The sequence below is a fragment of the Nipponia nippon genome, unplaced genomic scaffold (assembly GCF_047370975.1).
Source record: "Nipponia nippon isolate SJK-2023a ecotype South Korea unplaced genomic scaffold, ASM4737097v1 scaffold_5, whole genome shotgun sequence".
NCBI lineage: Eukaryota > Metazoa > Chordata > Aves > Pelecaniformes > Threskiornithidae > Nipponia > Nipponia nippon.
In genome coordinates, this window is record NW_028262369.1 from 7,679,625 (window position 1) to 7,695,423 (window position 15,799).

A 15,799-nucleotide genomic window follows, 5' to 3' on the forward strand; every position below is an offset into this window, starting at 1 on the left:
TTTATCTCTTGGGTTTACTGATCTAGTGTCTCAAACAGCTGCTTCCTTGATAGTGCAGGGATTTGGAGGTACCTCGCCGTGCCACCAGAGAGTTCGGGGATGCACTCGTCTCAGGGTCAGGCAGCTTGGGGACCCTTGCAAGAGGAGGACCACCAGCCTGCCTGGTTTCTATTACATGTACAATTCTTTTGAGTTAGAATTTTCTTCCAGAAAATGTCCGTGTCATAAAAATTCAGTGCTAGAGCTGGAGGAGATGGTACCAATGAAAACTGATGGATCAGATCGGTTTCCCTGATAGACTGGGAGCTGCTCCGTCTATGCCAGAACTGCTAGCAGTCTTGGGAAGACCATGTCTCACAGACCTGCCAATAATGCTGTGCAATTTGTTCCTTCCAATGAAAATTTAAATTCTACAGAAATTAGTTGCCTACAGGTCTTTCATCCCCAAGTTTCCTTCTTGCCTTAGGTTTTTTTTCCATACTTGATGAAGAACATCAATGAAGGAGGTACGTAGCTGTTGCAAACCGAAGGGAGTGCCATGTGGATATGGGTTTGCAGGTAGGATCTGAGAGATCTTTGTCCTGCTGTGGGTTCTGAAGGTGATGCAATGCTTCCCCAGAGCATGCCAGCCAGAGCACACTCTTTTTGCAAAGAGGAGCATGTTTGGCAAAAATTGGGGACTTTGTGTCTTTGATTTAAAATTGAAACAGCCATCAGCGGGGGGCTGTGTGAAGGAGACTGGGGATCCCAGGCTGGAAGGAGAAGGATGCCCTTAGGGACTCGCGATGCAGTGGGCACTCCAGCTAGGGCAAGAGGACCGAAGAGGACCTCACCTCTCTTCTCACTTACATTGAAGTGCCAAGATCTGACGGTGCTAATGTTCAGTGCTGGGTGCTGCTCTTGGTTGGAGGAGTTGGGAGATTTGGGGATGGGATGCAGCCAAGATAACATGCAAAATAAACTCTGAACAGGTAGAAGGAAGCCCTAAGGAGATGCTTGCTGGTTTTCTACTACAGTTTTGGCCCTTGTCAGCATTACCAGAATTGACAGGGATCAGTGGAGGGCTTTATGCAAAGAAAAGGCAGCTGGTCAGGTTGACTTACTTGGGTCGCTGTGATCTCTATTATAATTGTTCCCTATGTGATTATTTTGAGGGTTGAACAACTGAGAGTTGCAGAAGAGACATGCAGCTTTATTTCTGCAATGTGTGAAACGTTCTATGTTCATTTCAAAACCATTCATTGCTCTTTCCATCAAAAAAAAATAAAAAACATTCCGGAAGTCTGCAGGAATTTTTGTGAAGTCTAACTTTAAATGCTCACCTTTCCTTTTATCGCCCTTATCAGCACATAGAGCCTCGGTGTGTGAGGTTTTTAGCTGACATTTCAAATCACTCTGAGTGTGCCTGTAATCCCTTTTAAAGCAGCCTCCCCTCCCAGATCAGAAGTGACCAGGGTTTTTTGTTAGACTCCATGTTCCTTTAATGTTTTCCTCCTAATAGATGTTGAAAGCGTTCTTCAGAGGCACGGCACAAAACATTCAAATAGTGATATGAGCCAGCTGAAGAGAGTTGTCAGGGAGAGGGAACATTAGGAGAAGGATTGAATACAGATGGATTCCTCAAAAGTAATGTAACCTGTTATGATTGCTTTGAAATCCTACACCCTTTCCATCTCCTTACGCTTACTGAAAGTTTACATTTGCATTGATGTATTAGAGGCAGAGCTGAAATGGAAGTAATCCCTGTTATATACATGCTTAAGTGTGTAATTTTAGCTAAATACAACAGTTTTGACCAAACTCTTGCCTGCGTCCTTAGTGGGAAGCCCACAGCCATGGAGTGCTGCAGGAGAGCCCGTCCATCCCTACTCCTCCGGGGGGGCCAGGGACCAGCCGGCACCCGTCTGCTTGCTCTTGGTTCCTTCAGCCATCTCAGACCCACACCCAATGAACTTTTCAGATGCTCTCTGCTGCTCTTTGTATCAGCAGATACAAAGGAAAAATGGATTGAGCTGTACATTTTATTCTACATACCATAGTGCTTTCTTAATACACTGCTGGAATAATCAGTGCCTCTTCCAGAGAGTCCTGGCAGAAGGTCCACTAGAAGTTGGTGCTATATTTTAATTGGGTTATCCAAAAAGCGTCCTTCTCTTTGCCCGCAGGGGAGGCATGAGCTATCTGTCATTCCTGCCTCAATTTAAGAGGTTGTATCAGCCTCCATCACGCAACTGTCATATCGGATTTGACAGGAGGGTTGCAGTGCACAACGCTCCTTTAATGTTCAGAACTGACCATTATGCAAGGGGAGGACTGGTGAAGGAGGGCTGGTAAGGTTTTCACTTATTATACCTTGCTTTTTAGGGTGAACTTGTTCAAATTATTTCCAGCCTTAAATATTTGCCCTAGAAAGCTGTTCTGAAATCTGATGGAATATAGAAATAAGGTTGCTCCAGTGCACATTTACAGTGACAGAAAGTTTGTGTGCTAGATGTCTCTGGTGACTCGCCATCTCAAGGTGCCCATAAGTGTTCGTACCCAACCCGCTCTGTACTGCACCCAAGCGTGGAGAAACCTCACAAGGCTCCCTTTGCCTCAAACAGTCATGAAAAACCTCGGCTGACTCAATTTTGGATGCTCTTTGCACCACTCTGCAACTACACTGAGCTTTGTCCTCTGAGAAGAAATAGCTTGGAGTTTTTGTTGGCTTGTGGCAAGCAAAATATTAGTTTTCTCTTTGTCAGAATAGAATGGTAATTTGTTTCTAACTGACCCCACAGTGGACCTCAAACAATATGTTTTTTCTTAGTGACCAGTGAACATCCATGACCACACGTATTGCAAGGAAAATTGTCTGGATCTGTGTCTAGGAGCAGAAGGGCATGGTGAATAGGAGCTATAGGAGCGGTGTGCCAGCTGAAGGCTATAGCCCTGTCGAATTCACGTTTTAATATACTTTGGTAACGCTTCCATCCTTGTACACTGAGTTACCATATTATACATAAATCATTCTGAAAACCTCCACTTTAAATGGGTTGTCTGCTAGTCCCAGTTCATGTAGTGGCTGTTCTGCCTTTATACTCTGCACAAATATGCAGAAACTGTCAACTTTTCACTTTGCTGGTGTCTTCCTCGCCTCCAGTCTTTCCATCTGTGTGTTTCTCATGGGTTTCCTTGTCTTATCTAAATGTAAACTCATCAGGGCAGGGACTGTTTTCTGTTGTCTGTAGGACTTTGACCACTGCAGTACAGCCAGAAAAGCTTTTCACAGCAGAATGGGGAAGCACAAATAGTGTGATGTGTCCTCCTTGGAGAGGTTTGCTCAAGGTTCATTACAAACCACATCAACTAGGTGCCGGTTACTGAGTTACTAAATAGAAGATCATGCTGATGAGTTTCACGATCTGGATTAAAACAGGACTCTGGTTTTCAAAGCTGGTAACAGAGCTTGGAAAATCCAGGAATTTATCAAGTTCAAGGTATCTTACAAATGCTGCTCTTCATGCAGAGGGGTAGGCAGGGAGAGTGGGGGACTAAATGATGCTGTATTGGTGTGAACGTTTCGGCTTGTTCCTCCTTCTGGCAAATTGCAAAATGTCTTGCAGTGACAACAAGACGCCTGCGTGGCCTGACTGTGCTGTGGTATAGCAGAGCTGGAGGCACGTTGGCAGCAGTAGCTTTTCTATGCCAGTGGCAGAGTCGGTGTGAAGGAGCTGCTTGCCTGCTTGTTTCATAGGCTGCTTCACCATTAATGCAGGTCTCCTCCTGAGCAAGGAACTTGCTTCCCAAGTTAGCTCACACCGTACTGCTTTTAGCCTTCATAGATCCATGGCCAGATTGTCCATTGGAAAAGCTGGTCTGATTAGATGGTCCTGCCTGGTGGAATTTTCACGTTTTTGATGTACCCGAGTGTGGCGCTCGAGCTCGGCTTTAGGTACTGCCTTGTAAGCGACAGCCATTTCTTGCTTTACCTCCCTCCCTTGGCAAACATTTTGGGGTAGAGAGGGGTATAAAAGCAAGCATAGAATGGGTGAGCCGTGCTACGCATCCCTCGCAGTTGGAAGAGTAGAAAGAAGCCTGATTTAACTAAGAAAAATGCTATCTCATTATCCAGGTATTGCTTTTAGATGTCCTGCCTTGCTCATAGAATGACAATGCTAAGCAGTTAGCCAACGGACACAATAAATCCTGATGGGAACTGGACTTCTTCCATATAGTCTTGTTCCCTCTCTTCTTCAACTCTAATATTATCACCTTCATTACTCAGTGAATTCCCTTTTGCTTCCAGTTATGAGTCAAATTGTTCATGGTTCTATCAGTGCAACTTAACACAGCTTAGTCTGTAGCCTGTAACCGATGCTGGGGCTCCAGGCAGAGTCCTCCTGCCCAGTGATGCAGAGTATGGTCAAGGTTGTGTCCTTCTAATTTGACTCTCTTGTTTTTCTTGCAGGCATGGGTCGTGGAGAGAGCCTGTTAACCCTTACTATGTCAACACGGGCTACGCTTTGGCACCAGCAACCAGTGCCAACGACAGCGAGCAGCAGAGCATGTCCAGTGATGCCGATACGATGTCGCTGACGGACAGCAGCGTGTAAGTAACTGCAGTCTGGTGCGACAATAAGTGGGACAGTAACGTGTTTGTTTCTTTAGTGGTGGTGCTGCTGCTGCGTTGGCCTGGGGGAGGCTTTGCCACAGCTGGTGTTGGGGGGAATATCTGACTAGACCAAGGTCATGATCATTCTCGCTTTCTTTTCAAGGGGGATTCTTTTGTCACTGTACAGGCTGCTCAGCCTTGCCGGTCTTGGGAACATGTGCAACATAAATGGTTTGAGTGAACTAAAGTAAACAATGCTCAGTTGGAGTTCCTGCAACGTTTCTTGCCAGGTGCAAGAAATATTGGAGATGTTGGATGGCTTTGTAGTAAGTGATTTGGGATGTATCTTCTGAATGTCAGATAGAGCTTTCTACTTATCTGGGTACCTCTCCTCAGGAGGTTTTTTGCTGGCAGACTGTGCTCAGTCTGCGATTGCTCTTCAGTAGGATTGGTGACTGACCAGTTCTAGTTTATGTCTGCTGACCACTGTACTTTAACACAACTGGTACTGATAAGCCCCCACCAAATCTTTTTCTCTTTATTCTGGTTCCTACCTTCCCAACAGCACCCTGTATCTCACCTGTGAGATACCTTCCTTAAAGATGGTCTGCAAAGGGAGAAAAAAGGGGTTACGAGATTTTGTTGTGACTGCATCTCTGTGATGGAAAAAAAGGATTTGGGGGAAAATACTTAATGTTTGGTCTGTTTTTTAGTAGTGCAAATGCAAAGTGTCTTTCTGTAGAGCAGAAACCCTTTGATTCTTCAAGTGAAAGATGACAGGTTTACAGAATTAGGAGAGGGTTTTATTAACAGCAGTGCTGTAAACACAAAGTCCTCCAAGAGGCTCCTTTAGTGTCAGTGTGAATGTCAGGAGCTGTCAGACCTTGTTGGAGAAGCTTTCCAGCCTGTGTCGCGGATGTTGTTAATGGGTGCTGCAACAATTCCCCACCCACCCTCAGTTAACACAGTGAGCTGGTGAGTGTGCGACATGGTCAGGGGGCTTCTGTGTCTGCTGTGGTGGCTTTGTGTGAGCCGGTACCGTGCTTGTCTCTGGCTCTGTGGAGGCTTGGAGCTGTGTAGGAGCAGCTATTGAGTCCGCTCTGCTCACTGCCACCAGCTCCTCGCACCTTATCCATGTCATTTTGCAAAACGGAGGAGGCAGACCTTGGCCAAAGGGGCATGGGAGGCAGAGGATGCTCCTGGGACAGAAAGCTGTAGAGGACCGCTAATTAAAGGCTCAGTTTGATACAAATCCAGCTGCTTTGCCACATCCTTTTGCGATTCTTCATATTCATCAATTTATATGGAGGAGTACTCTGAAGCTAGCAGGGGTCATATAACTTCTTGTTATCAGGAGAGACAGATGTACGAACTCTTCAAAATTAATTAGCTTTTAGCACTTCCTTTTCCACTGGTCCAGCGGGCTCTTGGGGTTGCACTGATGGTTATACCTGTGATAAGTTGTGATCATTTATGCCAGAGTTCTTCACCCTCCTAATTTTTATTTCAGTAGCCATAATTTATTTCTTTCACAGGCAGAATAATTTCTGTTTGACCATCCTATGCATTCTTTATTCTTTGCTCCTTTTTCCTCTAGGCATTTTATCCCTTCTATGCCTACCATAGGCTGCTTCTAGGACTTTAATTACCACCAGTACATGTGCTGCCTTCTGCTAATAACTAGCCCAATCTCAGTGGTTCATTTTAAGTAAGTCTCAAAAATCATAAGGGTAAACCTGTGATCTTTCTTTCTGTGCATCTCAAACTGGATGCATGCAGATTGATCCCTAAATTGGGATTCTGGACATACAGCCTTGACCTTTGGCTTACAAAGACTCTGCTTTTCAACACTTGCTCTTCATTACGTCCTTTAAAACTCCAGTACCAGGTTTTGTTCGGTTTTTACATGGCATTGCTGAACCTATCTGCCTCCCAAGTTTCAAAGGAATTTTTGCAGAATTGCTCAAGGCAGCAAAAATGAAGAACAACCAGACGCAAGTTAAAGAAGGGACTCCTGCTGCTTGACAAGACTTGCATGTCTCGGTGCTTTGAATTTAGGCCTCCTCTAAGGAAAATGGCAATAAAAGCCTCATTTGCTGATGAGCGAGGTTCTTCCCTATGTCTGCTGTTTACATACAGCAGTCAAGCTCAATAATGAAGAAATCTGGCTTCTGCTGTAAGGCAGCCCGTGAATGGGCTGTGATCCCAAGGCAGAAATCTCCCTGACCCTCTGTCGGAGGAGAATGTGTCCGGACAATCAGGATGCAAACTGAGGAGTGCTAATAAACCAGGAAAGCAGGCAGGCGCACAGAGAGCATGGCTTGATGCAAGGTGTTCTCTTCCAGCGTTGGCCAACTGAAGTCAGCGGAGAGGGCAGACACACTGAGCAGTTGCTTGTAGACTGATGTACTGCAGGTGTCACGAGTTCCTGTTCAAGCTTTGATATTGTATTGATCATGGCAAAGCGGGGCTTGGATGTGTCTGCATGCACAGCTCAGCTATGCAAAGCTGCTAGCAAAGACCTGGGCGATGCTCTGGCCATCTGGCCTCCTGAGCTGGGGCGAGGGGAGACGGGCACAGGCTTTTTGGGAGCGCACAGTTCACGTAAGTGTTTTTAAAAGTCATTTCTGTGGTACCAGCTACAAGCATGCTTGCCTAAAAGACAAACTTTCAACAGGATGTCTTTCCAAGCACTGGTAAATATTATTGTAATGGGTTGAATTTATATAACAAATATGTTATCAGTCCCTCTTGTTCCATAAGTTTGCTTTTTGAGTGGCTTAAAAAACACTGCTTTTAAATGCCTGCGCTCCGCTGATTATTTTTCAGTCTTCCTGTGTCATATGAATTCCTCTGCCCTTGTAGGCAAAACAGCTCCGGTCCTCTCCACTGAAACCTGTTTTTATAATCGGCACGGCAGCTGTGTTGTTTTAGCTGGTTTATGCGGAGGCAAGGTCTGGAGAGGACACGGTGAAAGGCTCTGGCGAGCGCTGGCCCAGCAAGCGTGCCGTGGCCGCAGGTGGGGCTGAGTCGCTCACTGCTGGTGTTCGGTGGTGGGTGGGGGCTTTGGGGCTCTGCTTCACCCCCAGCTGCTCAGAGGCTGCCCCAGGCTTGCAGCGGCATTTGCACTGCGGTCCTGAACTGCTCTTGCTGTCTCAGATAACCCCACATACGGATAGCATCTTTCCTAAGCGGAGGAGACTGCCTCTGGGTGGGAGGGGTTGTCACAACAAAGACACTCAAGAGAAATTAAGGCAAATCTAGGTAGGAAGGCAACAGGCAGAAGCTGAAATGCATTAAATCACCATGTGATATTCCAGTTCAGACACAGAAATGCCTTAGGTCCATATCTTTCTTCTCTTTATTTCTGCAAGAGCTTAGATGGGTAAACAAAAGGTAACATCTCCTCTTTAGCCCAGTGTTGTGGTCCAATTAAACAACAATACTCCTTCCTCTGGGTCTTATCATGTGTCCTGGCTTATCTTGGTTGGGAGACAAGCTTTGCTTTCCCCCAGGCGCTTGGGAAGCCCCTGGTGCCGGTGGGCTTGGGTGGGGCACAGCTCCGAGCTGTGCCGGAGGGATGCCTGTTCTTCCCCAGTTCCAGTCGAACCTGCCCCAGGGTAAGGATGGCCATTCCCCAGAGCAAAGGGGTTTAGGACAGTGGTTACTCCTTCAAAAAACCTTGCAGATTAAATATTACTCCTCGTATGACTGGCCTTTGGCCAAAATGCCTGGCGATTTTCCCGTTGTGCTTCTTTATGTGAGAAAGGTCTCTTGGTGACGGTGGTGCTTTGATAAGAGTAATTGGTAGAAAATATCAGCTTCGCTGTGGATTTGTTTCCTGTCTTTCCTACAGCCAGTGATCCAGAATGACCTTGAATTCTGCTATATTTAAACAAGCTTAACAGCTTTCTAATTTAAAAGATCTTCAATTATGGTTTCCAACTTGTTAGGCTTAATGGTTGGGTTTGGAGGCTGTCTACAGAGGAGCAAAGGCAGCCCTTCTTCGAAGAGTCCAACTGCAGAGCCACAGCAAAACCTCCCTGCTCACCAGAGGCTCTTGCGGGTCAGTTCGGAGAGGCGAGGAAGCCCCCGCATTTCCCCAATAGCAAACCAATTGCATTAGCATTAAATAAATGATAGAAATACTCTTGCTCCCTCCGTTGCATTTCAGCTCAGAGCTTTCTGGTGCTAGAGAAAATCATGTGATGAGACAAGGAAAAACAGTTTGGAAAAGTTTTATTTTAAAAGTAGATGTGCTCTAAAAAAGTTTTAATTTTTTTTATATATATATTATTTCACTATCTATTGAAAATATCTCAAAGCAAGCTACCTGACAAAAGGAAAACAAAAGTACGGTATTGGTTTTCCTTGCTTTCCCCCCATCTATTGAATAAGGTTTTGTTGGGATAAAATTAAAGTGCTTATCTTTGAATTTGCTTCCTCTGGTTGAGTTGGCACAGTACATTGAACGAAGGAATGTTCCAAGTTCAGAGGTGGCATTGGGGAATCTAGTTAAAATGACATCAAAGGCAGCACAGCAGGGCTGAACATGTGTTTGAAGCCGGATAGATTAGAGGCCATTATCAGCCTTTCGCTACTGTGCTGGGAACAAAAGTCGCTCTTTCCGCTGGGACTGCTGCTGGGGAGAATTAAAAAAAAAAGAGAGAGAGAGAGAGAGAAAGAAAGAAAAATTGCACCTTCTAATATAATGCCGCTTTTCCCGCAAATGGCCGGGCGGCTTTAGCATGCGAGTTGTGTTCTGGTGCCTGGGTTTTGTGTGGTGGTTAAGCTGAAATATTGGTTATTGATGCCAACCAGCGATGGCTAAAACAATCCCCCAGATTTCCCCCCCCCCCCCATAAAAATTGCCAGTTGTTTTGTTGCCACCCAGTCTGGAAAAAGGCGCGTCGTGATGTGACAAAACTCTTTAACTGTTGTGACTCTTTAAGTTATTTTTCAAATGGAAGTTCGTCATTAAAGAAAATAAAGCCACCTAATGAAAGCTATCGTAATCGCCTGTCAGTATAGCAATGCTTGGGGAAATTGCTCTGCTCCCCTAACGTGTCACTGCCGGGCGCAGCGGAGGTGATGCTCCCAGACACGCTCCTCCCGCATTACCTGCAGCCACTAGCCAGAGCTGTAATTAGCCTGGCTAATTTTCTGTTCTCTCATTTGTCTTCCTACTAAAAAGCACTTGTCATTAATCATGGGTTTTATTTTATTTTAATGGTGTTTAATTTTGAATGCCTGAGTTACTGCATGGAATTGCATTCTTCTGATGTAATTTGGTGGCGATTCTGCCTGCACCCACATTTCCAGGGAGCCAGCAGGGCAGCAGGCACAATGGAAATGGGAAAGAGAGCTGATGGTGACCATCCTTCCACAGGCTGGTGCTTGTACCTTGGGAGGTTTGCAGGCAAAACACTGCAGTAAATTGTGTTTCCCTTGCCAAATGGCATCTTGACTTTAAAAATCTGCAGGTTAAACTGTTTGGTTTATGTTCTCGAGAAGCAGCTGTGCTTGGCAGTTGGGGAGGGGGTAGGTGCTAAGTACATTTGGCTTGTGCAAACATCTTGTCATCGTGAGATGCGTTGGGACTGGCTCGTTGGCACTGCTCGGAGTGGTGCAGGGTTGGAAGGAGACAGCATGTGTGTGTGGAAGTTATTTGGTACTTTGGAGATACCAAATCCCTCCATTCATTTCAACCCGTTTCTGTGGCAATGCGTGGCCTTCCCAAGTGGTTACTTTTACTGAATCAGGGAAATGTGTAAAATGAAAAAGGAAAGCTCCAAATTGGCAAGCTTCAGGCTGGCGTTTGTTTTTGCATTCTCAAAATAGGCTGGTGTCACCAGGAGATGGGCCTGTGTCCTTATCTCGTAACTGGGCTCCACTTGCTCGCCTTCTCTGCGTCCCCAGGTGTAAGCAGGGTGGTCGCAATGGTGAGAATAAAAATGTGTTTCCTTTCTTCGCCTGAAGTCGTACTCAGCCGGTGATGCTTTGCCATTAGGAGTGCTTAGCGAAGCCTGGTGGCTCTGACCCCCCTGAACCCCCATCATGGGGACCCACGTGCACCCAGGCCGCCATCTTTACAGAAGGGCTGCGTGCCACTCAGCAGAGCAGGTCCACACCGTCCCCCAGCTCACAGCAGAGCCACGGACCGGCGTCCCAGTCTGTCAGGACCAAGGATCATTGCCACCACTGTCTCCTTCCCCTGCAGAGACCTCAGTCACCAGCTTTTTCAGCAAGGGCACAAACCTGAGCAGAGCTGGTTCAGTTGGGTGTCGCTGCCCGTGGCATCCCTTCCTAACCTCGTCCAGCCTCCTCTGGGGCGAGGGCTAGGTTCTTCCACACAGTAACTCCAATATCAAGCCCATAATTTCATACTAAGCTAGAGATCATCTTAAGAGCAGCAGAGCCTACCCCTTCACTTTGATAAGCCATTTGAGAAGTTGTCACACTCTCTTAAAAATATATACCTTGTTCCCCAACTGAGTTCCCTTTGGTGTAGACGCTCACTGAGCTCCCACTCCTCCTCCTCCTCCCCCTCCTAGCCTGCCCTGTGGTTTACTCTGTACATTACAGGCTCTTTTATAGAAAGCAACCAACTATAAAAGGTACCAGGATGCAGTCCAAGTCCTTCTCCCTGCCCTCTGCCTAGGGCAGCAGTCTCAGGAGCCCTGCCTCGCTCTGCTCCCAGCGGATGCCATGTAAGTCCCCCCGGCACCCAGTGCCAGAGCGTTGCTGGTGTGGGGACCTGGGCGAGCATCGTTCCCTGCACGGATTCTTCTTGCTCTGCTGCGCTCGCCCTGGGTGTGCAAAGCCTTTCTCAAATGTAAAGGGGTTTCCTACCTGCCACTCTGAGGTGGCGAGGGTTAAATGAATGTAATGTATCAGAGAAAGGCACTAAAGCGGGGCGTGTTGTTGTTTTATTCCGGCAGAGATGGGATCCCACCGTACAGACTCCGAAAGCAGCATCGCAGAGAGATGCAAGAAAGTGCCAAAGCAAATGGACGTGTGCCACTACCTCACATTCCTGTAAGTATGTCCTATGTCCTTCCCCAGAGGTAAATATGCAAAATATGTGAGATCTGTAGCGTACAGTTGCTCTCCTTGCTCAAGTTTAACCACCCTTAGCGCTGTATTCATTTGGGGGATGTTTTAAGATGGAAATACACGATCTAAGAAAGGGCTCGGTAGCCTTCTGCCAAACTCATCATCCAGGACTGCCCAAAATGCATAATTTTTCTTAACTGTTCAGTCAGTAGCCAGTTGTTTTCCCCGGATGAGAATGGAAGCACTGGCTGGCATCTACCTGCAAGCAGGTTACGTGCCCTCAGGTGAGGTGGAGAGGTTTGTGGAAGGTGTAGGAGGCCATTGGACATGGAGGCTGATGTAGCTCTCAGCCAAGGTCAGCTGTGGCGAAATGCAACTGTCCCGAGTGGTATTTCTTCACTGGGCAGCCAAAGGGAGCTGTAACCTGTTCTCAAGGACGTGGCAAAGCCTGCCTTTGGGTACGAGGCAGGAGAGCAAAGAAGGTGCAGGCGTAAGTATTTCATTTGTCTGACACTGTCTCCCCGGTTGCTCCAGGTAAGCAAACAGCTTTGGAAAATAAACATACCTGCCAGGGCTCTGCAGCATCATCTGCAGCTCTGCTTATTATTATTTGCTTTCTGTGAGAAGTTACAGGTGACGTTTAATATCTAGCAGGGAATAAAGGTGCTTCTTTCCCCTTTGGACAGCTGGACTCCAGTTCAAATCAAATAGGGAGAAAAAAAACTCCATCTGCTTTTTCCAGAAGTGCCTTCAAACTTGACGCAGCTGTTCTCACCGTGCCTGCTCAAAGCAGCACAATACCAGCAGAAATACACCCTTGTTTTAATCTGATTTAAAAAAAAAAAAAGCACCACTCTTTGTTTTGCCTTTTAAATTAGATTATTTTCCTTAGATTTAAGAGGGTCTCCTGTGCTTTGATCACTGGGTTGACAATAAAAGCCCTGGCTGCAGACGCTCACTAGCCATCCTTGCTCAGTCACCTCTCTTTTCACACAGTTGCTTTCACAGTGTGGTCGCTGTTGAAAAGGCTGGCTGGGTGCCTTTTTATTTCACTTGATGCTGTTTTTACTGTAAGCATGGCTTTGTTAGAGTTGAAGTTTGAAAGCTTGGCCTTTATTTTTTGTTGTTGTTGTTGTTGCTGTTCCCCAACAGTGGGAACTACCGAGTGAATATGCTCTGGCTTCAAAGCTTGTCAGTGGCTTTCCCTTTTGGATAAAAATAATAGTGGCTTTCTGTTGATCGTGTGCACTGGCAATGCCTCGATGAACTGCAGGTTATAAACTCAGAGTATGGAGCATTAAATATGTATAGTGAGCTCTGCTTTAACGAATTTCCATCTGCCAAACATTTCTTTTGTTGAACTGAGTAAGTGTCATTCCAGCAGCAGTTCCTTGCAGGCTAATTAGTTTTACTTAGCATTAAATTTTATCGACCTTTTTGGAAGCCAGTTTAAAAAAGGGGGGGAAAAAAACAGGGTTTAAATTGGCCACCTGCTGCTTATAAATTGTTATATTCTCCTACTTATCTACACAGTCTTTTAGAATTACATATTCCTCCTAAACTACACACAGACGCTTCACAAGGATTTTTCTGTGAAACATCCGCTATTCCTATTAGATTCTGCACTGTAATTTTAAGTCCCAGGGAAAAAGGCATCTTGACGCCTATTTATATGGGAGCAGAGAACTGAGAAGTCAAGTTAGTTCTAGACTTTCTCTAGGGAATAAAAGTTTAGTTCAGACACTCTGGCACCTCCTGCCAGCCAATTACTGACACAGAATTGGCATTGACTTCAGAGAGGCACTGCTCTGCCCTCACTTATCAATCAGCCAAGAAAGGAGAAGGTAATTAGACAATATGTTTTGACAACACCAGTGTGAAATGTTATAAAGTTAGTCTTTTAAAATCACCCCTAACTGCACGCTTATTGAATTAAACTTCCCCAATTAGCAAGGATCCATGCAAATGTTTCTTCAAGTGTTGCTTTCCAAAGCCGGTGGTTAGGGTATCTCGCAGCCCGTAGCTAAAGCAGTCTCCATCAGCCGCCTGGACCTGGTGGTTAGCGTGCTTTTAAACGTGTAGCAATGACTAAATTGCAACCTTTGAGTGAAGGTCTTTATGGACTTATATCTAACCACTGTAGCCAGAGTCCATGCTGATAGTGCTTTCAGAATGCATGGCATGTTTTCCTAGTGATAGCAGAGAACCTCCTACTTCCGAAAAGTCATTTCAGAAGTCCTTTAGAGACCTTACTGTTCCCTTACAGATGAGTTATGGGGCTACTATGCAACATTGTGAAAGAACTTCTATTGCTTTTAATAACAGCACTTTTAATTAGGTCCAGAAGATATAAACTGTACTGATTATATGTTCATAGGAGGCTGCCCACTAGTTTCAACAGCTGTGCTGCCTCCAAATAACGAAGGCATGTGCTGGCTATGTAGGATGCCCTGCTCTGCAGCAGGAGATCTTGGTGCGTGCATGGCTGTGTTCTGCATATTCCACGCTGACAAACTCACCAGTGCTCTAAGTTGGGAAAAGTTGCATTTTGTGAAATGGCGCTTGCCCCAGGAATGCAGTGGGTGAAGGTCTCTAGCAAGCAACGAGACCTTTGTTTTGTGCCTCTCGCAGGAACCCATTACACAACAGGTGAGTGTTGCTTTTCATGTGGTTTTCCATGTCTCTCTTGGATTTGAGCAGAGTCTTGGAGCACCAAGGAAGGAAAGAGCAAGCAAGTTCCCAAAGGAAGGGTGAAAGCCCAGAAAACGCAGGGCCATACCTGTGCTATTGCACTGTGCTTACCCCAGCTCTGGCATTCATCCGTTCCCAGGAGAGGATGGGAGATGCTCCTTTTTCCCAGCAAATTCAGAAAAATCCAACCTCAAGCATTAAAACTTGGGATTCCTTTTTTTGTTTGTTTAACTGCATAAAGAAGCCATTTTGTGATGTTCTTGCTGTAGTTTGATCATTGGGTGGGAGCTCTCCTGTCCTGCCCCACAATCAAGGAAGCTGCAGCTCTTTACACTGTTCCCGTGTGCAAATTAAAAAAGTAGAAGCAGCAGCAGAGTGGGTCACACTGATTGCTGAACTTCCCAGAACGATGTCCTCTGGGCAGAGGTGGCTTCCATAGCGTTCTTGAGTGGAACAGAAGATTTTGAGTGACTACTCTGCTATGCTGTAGAAGTGAGGAGTGTACAGCTGGTGCGCTGGTCTCATGCTGGGTAACTACAGCTATATGAACTTTCTGCTCCTGCAAGTTGGGAACCTGCTCAGAATTCCCATCAGCCATTTTATGCCTTTTTCCTTGCCAATCCCTGAATGCTGCTAAAGTAGATGCTGAAATCCAGCTTCCCATGAGCTCTGCCACAAGCGTTTCTGGTATGGAATCACCATTTATCCTTTAAAAATGCATGTCACAGTGGAATGCATTATTAATCTGGGAAACGTGGAGGTTGAGAAGTTCTTTCTCTTGGGTTCTCTAGCCTATCTTCATTTCTTCTCCAAGACTGCCTTGTGATCTAACATCAGCCAGTCAAGCGTCATGGAGGCATCAAACCCCTGTAGAAGAGGGAGATTTACCAACATGAAATTCTTTGGCCCAGTCGGATCTGTCAGAAACGGCTCAGCCCAACCCATGGATCCCTGGGGCTCATTAGAGACCTCTACCAAGTGATAACATTGGAAAACTTGCTATTTCATCTCAGAGCAGTTGAGGTTTATTCTTCCCAAGGGGAATCCACAAGCCGCAGTGAGATTCTTCCCTTTCTGCCTTTTCACATATAGATCATAGTAAAACCACACATTTAGGATGCCGGTGTGTTCTCCTGTGCGACTTGGTCCTCAAACCTCAGTTTCTCAGGGAAGGTGAAATCCGTCAAAACTGAAGACCTGCATCTGTCTCATGGAGCAAAATGCATGCAACTCCTACTCCATCGGCTCCAAGAAAAGAAGGAGAAAACATGATAGCAGATGCTAAGTGGAACGACTGGAGAGCTTGTGTATCTCCCATGTTCTTAGCAGGCTGCTTCTTCCCAAAGGTACCAGAGCTTCAGACACTTCGCATGTCAAGGATAGAGGACAGTGTCCTGGTGATAGGTACCCCAAGAAATCCCTCCTCACAGCTGTCACTAAGAAAGATTACTCCACCCA

The 15,799-nt window shown here is 46.0% G+C and overlaps 1 protein-coding gene across 6 annotated transcripts in view; it reads left to right on the forward strand.

The window, feature by feature from the left end:
• Positions 1–15,799, forward strand: part of AXIN1 (axin 1) — an 82,416-nt gene that overhangs the window by 44,702 nt on the left and 21,915 nt on the right. For all 6 annotated transcript variants that reach the window (XR_015698828.1, XM_087732160.1, XM_087732163.1 and 3 more), the window contains 2 exons: positions 4,451–4,591; positions 11,536–11,632. Coding sequence is in view for 5 of the 6 variants with exons in the window: in XM_087732160.1 (XP_087588286.1) it covers positions 4,451–4,591; positions 11,536–11,632 (238 nt within the window). In the remaining variant the exon portion in view is untranslated. The remainder of the gene's footprint in view (positions 1–4,450; positions 4,592–11,535; positions 11,633–15,799) is intronic.